Source organism: Furipterus horrens, unplaced genomic scaffold, assembly GCF_987537825.1.
Source record: "Furipterus horrens unplaced genomic scaffold, mFurHor1.1.pri manual_scaffold_2, whole genome shotgun sequence".
Lineage (NCBI taxonomy): Eukaryota > Metazoa > Chordata > Mammalia > Chiroptera > Furipteridae > Furipterus > Furipterus horrens.
In genome coordinates, this window is record NW_028327172.1 from 141,668,905 (window position 1) to 141,680,925 (window position 12,021).

General features: G+C 40.2%; 1 protein-coding gene across 3 annotated transcripts in view; it reads right to left on the bottom strand.

Annotated features, from left to right (window-relative positions):
• NMT2 (N-myristoyltransferase 2) overlaps positions 1 to 12,021 on the bottom strand; it is a 69,017-nt gene that overhangs the window by 35,754 nt on the left and 21,242 nt on the right. For 2 of the 3 annotated variants that reach the window (XM_090266553.1, XM_090266551.1), the window contains exons 2-3: positions 6,757 to 6,892; positions 2,404 to 2,548 (exon numbers count right to left, since the gene is read on the bottom strand). In XM_090266553.1, coding sequence (XP_090122679.1) covers positions 2,404 to 2,548; positions 6,757 to 6,892 — 281 coding nt within the window. Of the gene's footprint in view, positions 1 to 2,403; positions 2,549 to 6,328; positions 6,372 to 6,756; positions 6,893 to 12,021 lie in introns of all 3 variants that reach the window. The other variant, XM_090266552.1, reaches the window with a different exon arrangement.

A 12,021-nucleotide genomic window follows, 5' to 3' on the forward strand; every position in this document is an offset into this window, starting at 1 on the left:
TGCCTTGGCCTGCACCCTCTGGAAAACACCAGAGCAAGCACACCCAGTGGACAGCTACAGACCATGTCCAAGCATCACTACCCTGCCCGTGCACAGCCGATCCTTCACAGAGGGTGAAGGTTGGTGGGCAGTGGTCACAGCCAGTCCTTGCAGCTGACAGCCCAGAGTAAATCCCTCCCATTGACCTGCCAACAACAATCTATACTCAGCTACAAGAGGACGGTGTACTCAGCCCACACAAAGGGCACACCTCAAGTACTCAGCCTGGGTAGTAGAGGAGGCTATGCCACTAGACCCTACAGGTCACCTACTATTTTAGGCCACAATACCAGGACAGGGAGTCATAGCAGCTCTACATGATACATAGAAACAAACACAGAGAGGCTGCCAAAATGAGGAGACAAAGAAACATGGCCCAAATGAAAGAATAGATCAAAACTCCAGAAAAAGAACTTAAAAAAAAATAGAGATAAGCAATCTATCAGATGCAGAGTTTAAAACACTGGTTATAAGGATGCTGAGAGAACTTACTGAGGACCTTAACAACATAAAAAAGATCCAGTCAGAAACGAAGTATACACTGATTGAAATAAAGAACAATTTACAGGGAAACAAAAGTACAGTGAATAAAGCAGAGAATGAAATCAATGATTTGGAACATAAGGAAGCAAAAAACAACCAATGAGAACAACAATAAAAAGGAATCCAAAAAAATGAGGATAGTATAAGCAGCCTCTGGAACAACCTCAAGAGGTCCAACATTTACATCATAGGGATTTCAGAAGAAGAAGAGAAAGAGCAAGAAATTGGAAATCTATCTGAAAATGAAAGAAAACTTCCCGAACTTGGTGAAGGAAATAGACATGCAAGTCCAGCAAGCACAGAGTCCCAAACAAAATGGATGCAGAGAAGCCTGCTCCAACACACATCATATTAAAATGCCAAAGGTTAAAGATAAAGAGAGAATCTTAAAAGCAGCAAGAGAAGAGCAGATCATTACCTACAAAGCAGTTCCCATAAGACTGTCAACTGATTTCTCTGAAGAAACTTTGCATGCTAGACAGGATTGGCAAGAAATATTCAAAGTCATTGAAAGCAGAGGCCTAAGGCCAAGATTGCTCTAACCAGCAAAGCTATCATTTAGAATCAAAGGGCAGATAAAGTGCTTCCCAGACAAGAAAGAACTAAAGGAGTTCATCATCACCAAAGCATTATTATATGAAATGTTAAAAGAACTTATTTAAGAAAGAAGATCGAAACTATGAACAATAAAATGGCAATAAATACATACCTGTCAACAATGGAATCTAAAAACAAACTAAGCAAACAAGAACAGAGACAGAATCATGGATACAGATGTCATTTTGATGGTTGCCAGATGGGAGGGGGTGTAGGGGAATGGGTGAAGAGGTGAGATTAAGAAGTACAAATAGGTAGTTACAGAAAAGCCATGGGGAGGTAAAGTACAGTATGGGAAATGGTGTAGCCAAAGAACATATATACACATGACTCACAGACATGAACAATGGTGTGGGGATGGCCTGAGGGAGTGGGTGGAGGGGGGCAAAGGGGAAAAAATTGGGACAAATGTAATAGCATAATCAATAAAATAAAAACTAAAAATAGAAATAATTATATAATAATATATTATTGTTTAAACATAAAACAAAACAGCAGGTTTGGCTTTTAATACATTTATAAACATTTATATGGCATTCATATCCTCCTTTTTGGGGGGTGTGTAACATGAAAGAGGAACCATTAAATGGCATTTATGTTAACTTAAGCAGTAAAAGTCTAAGGGAAATGTCCTGGGGCCAGCAAAGTGCTGAGGAAAACGGCCTATTGTAAAGGTTCTTACATAACCCGAAGCTCTGAGGAAGTTCTTCACATGGTGCCCCAATTCCCTGTTATACCGGAATATTATTGCATTGGTTATAATCAATACCACTGGTGAATGTACAGAATCTTACTGTAAAACAGCACAAAATTTTCCTTTTCAGTAAGATTTCATAGGTCAAATTTTCTGTCTTTGGAAAAACTGAGATGTGAGACTGCTAAAAATTCATGCAGGAAAAACAGCTCTATGAAGCTCGGAACCAAAAAAAAATCAGGCGGTGGGGGCTAGTCTCTCCTTTATAGGTATTTTAAATACGCCAATGTTTCAAGTGTGAGAAAACTGGAATTTTTTTACAGGGATAGAAATAAGACTAAAATTGCTGTTACTGAAAGCCAGTCTCACTACCTGATATATCTATATTTTTTAAGAAGAATGATGTTTGTGTAAATTTCTAATCTGTGGTATGAAACAAGTTAGATAAGTAAAGTAAAGCCTCTTTTGTATGTTCTGTTTGTTGTTAACCCAGCTTTGTCTGAGGAGGTGGGGGAGGCAGAAGAGCTTACTTAGTTTGGGTACCGGCTGTGTGTCCCAAAACTGGTATCTGTGTTTAGCAGCCTCATCGATGTTCCTGGCGGGGCCCTGGCACGCCGATAACAGCTCCATTGCTCTCTGGATATCCTGCAACTTCTGCATTGGAATGGCAGGGCTCTATAACAGCAAAGACACACAGACACAAACTATGAGGAAGCTGCTGCTGCTCCAAAACCTGTGGCAGAGACGTGCACCTGCCTTGGAGGTTACAGCATCAAAAATCCAACAGTACTCCTGTAGGTCTGGTCAGGACCTTGGGCTCATGAATGCTAACATGTTAAAATACAAGTAAACATATGATGTTACAGATAACCATAATTCTATAGTTCTATTGGGGCTCTGATAGTTTGGGAAATTTAAGGTAAATAGAATTACCCTTTGCTTTTATTTCCCACCCATCTGCAAATGGTCTTCACCATGACTCATCTGAGCAGAGCAGCAAAAGGGAGTGACATGCAAAGCATGCATACTGTTGCACCAGCCAGTCAGCCACTAGCCTTGGTTTCATTGTTACAGTTACGTTTTGCAGTAGCAATGTGGGGACAAAGAAAATAACTTCCAGGATGGAAACTAGGCAGACAAGGGAAATTTTAGTTCATTAAGAAGAAGGAAGAAAGAAATCTGAATTTAGTATTGAGCTGGGAAGGCAGTGGATCAGGAAAGGAAACCTCTAAGGATGCCTTCCTCCTGGGCCATACCCTCTGCCTCCTAAACCTGATGCTCCTCCAGAAACAAACCTTGCAACAAGGACAAGCAGTTCCCTCTGAGTCCAAATCTTTCACAACCCTGGCCTATTCTCCCCAACCCATGTGCTCGAAACTAACCTCCTTTTTTAAGTAAAACATATTCTTACTTTCTAAAATTGATAATACCTCTAAATTATAAAGTTCCTTCCTCAAAGTCAATATTCCTGTCATCACCGATGAGTCCCCAAATCTTTTTTTTTAAATCCCCCAAATAATGTCACACTGCATAGAAAATGAAACTATCCTGGAAATGAGAGAACAGTATGTAGGACGAAACTGGAAACTGGTGAGTTTTTTCAATATGCAAAATTATTGATTAGTTTTAGAACATTGATGCCATCCAAAGAATGCTGTTCACTGTAGTTCAGAGGTGGTCAGAAGGAACTTCAGAGCCCTTAGGTTTCCTGTGTGCCAACATACCACAGGCGTCAAGGAAGGGGGCCATTGACCCCCAATAGTTTATAAGCATCAGCTCTGAACTTCTTCTCAACTTGGACCCTGATGTGTGTGATCTGGAGCAAATCTTTTAACCTGGAAGCTTACTTGTTTGACCAGGTACAAAACAGGGTTTATTTAATACAGACTGTCCTGTGATTGCTTTATTCATTGGGTTCACATAAGATCCTTGCCACTAAAATGATTCAAGGAAACAAAATGCTGGAGTCTAACCAGAGGTAGGCTCAAGTCTAATGTCTCCCCTTACAAAGTCTAACAGCATCGCCCAGGACTGCCACAATTTTCGTAAGCTGTTTTCCTCATATTTTGATTGAAGTCTAAATCACAAGGGTCATATCTCCATTACATATAATACTTTTGCTGTTCTAAAAACACTAGTACATTTTTAAATTTCTCACTTGTGTCTCTTTTGAACCTCCAACAGAAAAGTAACTGACTTCTAGCAAAGTCAAATTTACATCCAACTGGAACCTCAGCAACACAATCTGTTAGGAGACCTACACCTCAAGCAGGAACTAAGGACATAGCATATTCCAGCTAATATGCATCCACTGATCTTTAAATAGGCAAGTGGAACCTCCTCTTACAGACATACCTATAGTGTCTGCACTGAATGTTTCATGGTAATTCTTTCCTGGTATGAGTTAAATCCTCTAACACTAATATATCAAAGCTCAAACTATTCTGTAACAGACATGAATCAGCATCTTGTGCTGAAGCAGCCAGTGATACCCCAATTGCATGAAGAGGCACTCAAGAGTGTACGTTCTATGTGACTTAATTAGCCTCAATAGGGTGACCACTAGTGTTTACATGAAATCACCATTCATAAATTTATATCTCATTGGCATATGATTATTTCTAAAAGTAGATTCAAGTAAGCACAATTTCAAATCCATGATGACAAAGCAGAAGGAAAACTCAGCTATAATAAATTCTTAAACCTATCCATCCACCTTCAGTAGTAGCGCCATCTGGGGAGGAATGAATTCATGTTAGAAAAGGCGATAATATGTATCAATCCCGCATGATCTTCCTACTATATATTCCTATTAAAGAGTCCAGCAGGCCTCTTTTCCTCCATATCTGCTCCTTGTACATCAACTGTTCTCTTTACCCATTATTTTCCAAATTTAATACTTAGGAGATCTATAAGAATATAGACAAATGTTTCATTTTGGTTCTTAATTGTACAACAGAATATTCTCTAAACAAGGTCCATTATAGCCCTGGCCAGGGCGCTCAGTTGGTTGGAGTGTCGCCCTGCACACCAAAAGGTTGCAGGTTTGATTACTGGCTGGGGCACATACATGGGTTGTGGGTTCAATCACCCATTGGGGCACATGTGGGAGGCAACCAATCAATGTTTCTCTCTCACATTGATGTTTCTCTTTCTCTCTCTCTATCACTCTCTGTCTCCCTTCCTCTCTAAAATTAACAAACATATCCTTCGGTGAGGATCAAAAAAAGAAAAGCAATAAAGAAGATCCACTATAATATATGGTGTTATCTAGAGCTGGCATCAGCTTAAAAGAAAGGAGCCTAAGTTTTTAAAAATGCAACGGAGAATAGCCCACATTAAAATAATTTTAACTTATTGTTAATTAAAAAAAAAAAAAGAAAAATTTTCTACCACATAATGCTAACAGTTCCTCCAGCCTTGGCTGGCTCTAGTTTCTTATAAGTGACCAGAAACAGGGGAAGGGTTAAAAATCACTAGGGTTACAGTGATGGCAGAAGCTGATAGTAATGACAGAAGCAATAAGGAAATGGTCACAACTGCATATAAGTGACACCTCATTTATCTGATGAAGCAACATTTAGAAATGAAAAAAGAAAATCTTGCAAGCTTATGGTGTACCTTATATGAGTTACCTTGGAAATTACGTCCGATGGATAGAATATTTATTACCTGAGAACCAAGGTGAAAAGCTAGGGAGGAAGACTCCATTTTCTTCTCACCCCACAAAGGCAGTCAGGGGAAAATTGGGGCAAGTAATTTTCCTTCTCAGTGATTCCTGGTCCTTATGTGTAAAACAGGCAACAATAACAAAACTACCTGCAAGATTCACTTCATGCAATACAGTGCAAACTTTATACAAGAAAAAAAAATTTTAATCCCACAGAACTTGCATAATGGTTATAACTGCCATGTAGAAAGAGCATTTTACAATATAAAAACCATTTAATAAAAATGACCTAACTGTACGCTCATAACCCCATGAGTTAGGGAGAATGCGTCATCTCCATTTTGCAGAGGAAGATATGGGCTTACAGAGACGCAGAGCCCTATACAAAGGCCAAGCTTGACAACCATGGGGCCAGGACTGAGTGAGCCCTTCCCATGACACATACTACAAGCACCAAAATAACCCTTTCATTATACTTCTAATTCAACCCCTTTTTGCTGTGAGTTTTTTTGCATCAAGAAGGCTCTGTGCTTCCCTGGGCCCAGCACACAAGGCCTGTGTTAACAGCTAGGGTGACTGGGGTCTGCCCTACGGAAAGGGCCGCCTGCCATCTGCATCACCAGATGTACCAATCTGCCCACACAGTGCCCAGCCAGATAACTTCTGGTTTGGTTTAAATGGGCGTTTCTTCAGGGGAAACATTAGGAGCTAATTCCCACCCTTGGCAATGAAATTAAGGATGGCCACTCAGGACTGGTCTGATTCAAAGTCAACGTGAGACTTACCCGTGGCTGCTCCCGCTGAAATCTGCTGCCAGATGGTGTTGTGCTATTTAGATAATTAGACAGACACCCAGAAAAATTAAAATGTGAATATCTTCTGAACTAAAAGTCATCAAATATTAAGTGTAACTTCAAAAAAAGACCCCTAATAACTCACACTGAGACTCTGTTCTATGATCACAATACGCATACTAATTTGCTGAGAAATACGCAGGCAGTATCCTAGTACACACAAAAGCACAGTATGTACCTCTTTGTCATTACGTGCCGGCGTCAGACTTAAGAAGGTTGTAAGTACCCTCTGGTTACTATCGGTACAGTCATAACAAAAACCCTAACTACTCCTCTGATCCAACAAGGTGCTAAGCTGCACAAACCTGCTCTCACATGCACGAGCAACCACACAGATGTAAATAAAGCACGGCTCTCACTTTTGAAGGCTGATGAATCTTGATCTCCTGGGAATCAGATGCCGAATCTGACTTGGTGCCTCCGGAATTTGGTTTCTCCTTTTTTCTCTTCTGTTTCTTCTTTCTCTTTTTGGCACCCAAGTCCCCTCTGGGACTTCTGTTAGGAAATTCACAGGGGATAAAACAACAAATCACTATATAAATTAATCATTTAGAACAATATATGTCATATATAGAAAAAAAACTGTTAGGATGTATGATATTGTGATTTATAAGTAACATATATATTTGATCATTTAATGATCCTGGCGATCATTTAATTTTTTCCCCTGGCTGGTTTGGCTCAGTGGATTGAGCGTCGGCCTGCGAGCTAAGTGACGCTGGTTCGATCTTCCAGTCAGGGCACATCAGAGAAGGAAAACTCTGACTCCAAAAAACCTCCGCTGCCTTGCGGCATACCTCTTCAGGGGAAAGGCTAAGGGAGTAAACCCCGACAGAAAATCCGGAGCCGGAGTCCCTAAGGCAGTTTGACGTTGTAGTCAACACCGGCAACTCCTGCGGCGCACCTGAAGCCAAGCTGTATTGACTCCGTCTTTCCCTTGGATCCTTCAGCTGCGAAGAGAGGGGGGGTCTGCTGCATGGGCAACAGCAGACCCTCCATATCACCCTGCCCAGGCTCTGTAGCTTCAGCTCCACTGGAGAGGACACTCCAGCGTCATCGCAAGATGTCGATTCAACACGGGAGGAGACAGATACCGTGTCACTCCCGAGTCGGACTGCACAGCCATTCTCGGCGGTGCAGATAGACTCTTAAGAAGCTACACCATCGTCTCTCGAGACTGACGGCTGCCGACGATATATTTGATCATACAGATGACCAAATATATATATATTTCTAATATATATTTGGTTTTCGTTGATGGTTTCTGGCTGACAGCTCCTGAACCCCTTGGAATTTCCTAAACGATGAGAGCTTAAAGATGTCTCTTACATTAATGAGGTAACTTGGAAAGTGCCTAAGGGCTGGCTGCCAGCAGAGCCGACCTGTGACTAGACCGTTAGAACTTGCAGTGTGTCAACCCCTAGCCTCTGGGGATGAGAAGGGAGGGAGAATGGCCAGTAATTTCATCAGTCATGCCTCTGTGATGAAACCTTCATAAAAACCCAGACAGAGAGGGTTCAAAGAGGTTTCAGGATGGTGGAGCTGGTGGGAGGCTGGCGTGCCTGGAAAGAAAATGGAATCTCTGCATCCTTCCCGTGTCTTACCCTACACACCTCTTTCATCTGGGTGTTCCTGAGTTATACCCTCTGATAATACACCAATGATCTAGTAAGTAAAATGTTCCCTGAGTTGTGTGAGCCGCTCTTGCAAATTGATCTAACTCAAACCTGGGGCGGGGGTGTGTGTGTCTTGGGAACCTCTGATTTATAGCTGGTCCAGCAGAAGTACATGTAAAAACCTGAACTTGTGGCTTGTCTGAGCCCCTACGCTGTGGGATCTGAGGCTGTCTCTGGGTCGATAGCATCAGAATTGAGCTGAATTCTCGGATTCTCTGCTGGTGTCTGAGAATTGCTTGATGTTGTATGAGAAGCCCCCCACCACCACATCCTCACATGTATGCGCACCGCACACACGAGTTGGAACTGGGTCCAGGAACCCAAAATAGGATGTAAGTGGGAAATGAAATTTAGTCATATTAGGAAGTTAACAGGTCAAGTAACTCAGAAGAGTATCAGTCTACACTCATGCTGCAGGATGCTTGGATGTCACTTCAGCAGGAAAACTGTAGATATGAACCATATTTTATAACAGAAGTCAAATGGCTTCCACAATTATCACTGTTCCACTAATCTATTTCTTAGTCAGCTTTTAAAGACAGAGATACATGTTATAAAAATTCCCATTATAAACATCTCTTGGGTACAACAACCCACTAATCTTGACACAAAAGAACCAAAGAAACTGCTTCTCTGCAGAGAGGGAAATTTTTCTTGATAAAAATTTTTACTAAAAGGAAAACAATAAAAAAATAAACCTCTACATAAAAAAAAAAAATTCACTGGTAAAACACTTCTTTGGAACTCTTACCATCTTATAGCTGTCATTTTCTGAAGGGCAAAAGAAACACAGGAGATTCACATTTCCATTATTTGGGCCTATCCTTACCTATTCTCAGAAGGCAAATTAAAATTTAGAGTCAGAGATTATTGTTACACTGTTGCCTGATGTAGGACAAAGTGATAGAAATAATCAGTTCCATTCCATTGTTCTCAATTAGCTCTACTGGTCCCCCCCGCCACCCATTATCTTTCTTGAATTTGTACCTAATCATAAAAACACATATTCGTTTTTGTAGACACAAATGTCATTAATATATTAACATCCTTCATATGGCATTGTCCCTTAAACACAATCAATAGTTGCTCTGGTATATATTCTTCTAAAATTGTCTTTCTTCTCTAAGAATGCCTTCGTTTTACCATAAGTAAGTTTTTAAAGAAAGTCAAATTTTAAACATACTATTTTGAAACTTTTTCTCCTTCCACTTCACAATATAACTTCTATTGAGCTATCTCATGTCTTTTTAGCAACTGGAAAGTATTCCATCATGTAAATATATCATATTTCATTCCTATATTCAAAATGCTGGTACCAAAAATATTCTGGTACTTACATCTTTGTTCATTCATGCTAGTATGTCCACAGGTGGACATGCTAGATTAAGGGGCATGCACAGTTTTGGTTTTTGTAGATAATTAAGGCTGCTTTAATAAATATTGTACCAATTTCCACTACAGCAACAGTAAATTGGCCAGTTTCTGGTACTCCATGTAAGGGGCTCAGAAGTCATCATTCCATCCAAACAGACTGGAAAATCAACAACTCTTCTTAAATGTGTAAGAGAGGTGAGGACATAGGACAAACTGTTGTCCCTAAGATTGGAGAGACAGAGAGGTGAACACAGAGTCCCAGTTTCCAGGAGCAGAGACTTGCCAGGTGAAACCACCACAGGAACCATTACCCAGACATGAAAACCTCAACTGTAACAGAGGAGGCTACATGTGGACAAGTCTGAGAGTTAAGAAGTCCAGGGGACTCATCAGAGAGGTCTCCCACACTTTTGTGAGTTTTGTCTCCAGGAGCCCAAGCAGGTTCCCACAATACAGACTGGAGAAAAGGGAAAGGGAAAAGGAACCATTCTGAAATAGCCAGAGCCCTATGTTCTTCCTAACAAGGTCCACCCTAGGAGAGGCTCCTCGACCACAGCTTTGCAGGCTGGGAGGTTGTCAGAGCCTGACTAACCAGGGGAAGGGAAATACCCGACCCCAGCCCACTCCAGCCATCCTGTGCCACCAAAGGGGCTTGAAAAAAACTGAGAAATACTTGTGAGTTCACAGCCCAGAGGCACAGGCTCACTAACGACTGGGACCTGATTACAGGACTATAGAGCACTTCCCCTCCCCCCACACCTCACCACCACCAAAAACCTATTACAGTAGTTCTTTTTAACCAGTATATCATGTCCAGCTAACAAGAAAAAGTAACAAGGTGTACTAAAAGACTAAAAACACATCTGGAAAAGACAGAGCATGCACAGGGACCAGACATGGCAAAGATGTTGAAATTGTCAGACCAGGAATTTAAAACATCTATGATTAATATACTAAGGGCTCCAATGGACAAAGCAGACAGCATAAAATACTAGGGGGGCATGTTAACACAGGGACGGAAATTCTAAGAGCCAAAGAGAAATGCTAGCGATCAAACAAATTATAACTGAAATGAAGATAACCTTTGATGGGCTTGTTAGCAGACGGGGCACAGTGGAGGAAAGAATTTCTGAGTTAGAGGATATAGCAATGGAGATCTTTACAGAAAGCTCCCAAACTGAAAAGCCAAGAGTACAAGGACTGAAAAAAAACAGAACAGAATATCCAAGGACTGTGGGTCACCTGCAAATGGTGTAACATCATGTAATGGGAATACCCAATGGAGAAGAGAGAAAGAACGGAAAAAATATTTGAAGCAGTAAAAACTGAGAATTTCCCAAAATTAATGTTAAACACCAAACCACGGATCCAGAGAGCTCAGAGAACAGCAAACAGGCTAAATGCCAGAAAAAGAGCCCCCCAAAACAAACAAAAACCCTATACCTAGGCATATAATTTGAGACTACAAAAAAATCAAAGAATAAAAAAAAAATTCTGAAATAAGCCAGAAGGAGAAACAGAGGAAGTTAAAAAACACCTTGCCTATATGAAGGAACAAAGAACAGTAAATAAGAATGTCAGTTTCCCAATTATATTACGATGCCCAAATTATTGTCAGGGGGAAATTTTTGGCATAGGAGGCCTTAAATAAATATTATTTAGCAATTTTTAAAAAATGTCATTTTCCCTATTTCTTTGCCAGCACTGAAACACTACCATTCTTTTTATCCCCCACCCAAGTCTCTATGTAGAAAAAAAAACTCATAGATTTAATTTTCTTTATTTAATCAGGAGTGAGGCTACATGTGTTTATTGATCATTTATATTTTTCCATTAATTGCTTTTTCTTATTTTTCTGTTAGCTATCTTTTAAAAAATTCATTTGTAGGTGATCTTCATTAAAAGCATGAATAACCTATCAAATATTAGGTATTTTTATTTTGGGCACTTTAAACTCTTTAATCCTTGCAACAGCCCTATAAGATATCTTTTTGCTCATATTACATTGCCTACTTTGTTGTGTATTATTTAATTATAAAGCTTTACCCAGTTTATTTTTTAATTTTCAGCTTTACTTACGGTATCTTTTTCTGTACAGACATTTATATTTTTATGGAGTCTAACATTTAAATATTTCCCCTTGTGGCTTATTGGCATTTACATCTTGCTTAGAAAGGATTTCCCTATTCCAAAATTACAAAAACACCCTTCTATACATTCCTTTCTACACGATTTTTGGAAAAAAATATTTAGCTTTCTAATTCATTTAGAATAAGGTATATAATGTGAAATATCATGTCCTTACTTTTTCTTTTATTGATTCCAGAGAGAGGGGAAAGGAGGGAGAAAAAGAGGGAGAGAAACATCAATGTGAGAGAGAAACAGTGATCAGCTGCCTCCTGCATGTACCATGACCAAAGACTGAATATGAAACCCAGGCATGTGCCCTGACTGGGAATCAAACCTGGGACCTTTTGGTTTCTGGGATGACACCCAACCAACTGAGTCACACCGGCTAGGGGTCATGTCCTCATTTTTCAAAAATACAGTATTCCCTCACTTACCGTGGGTATT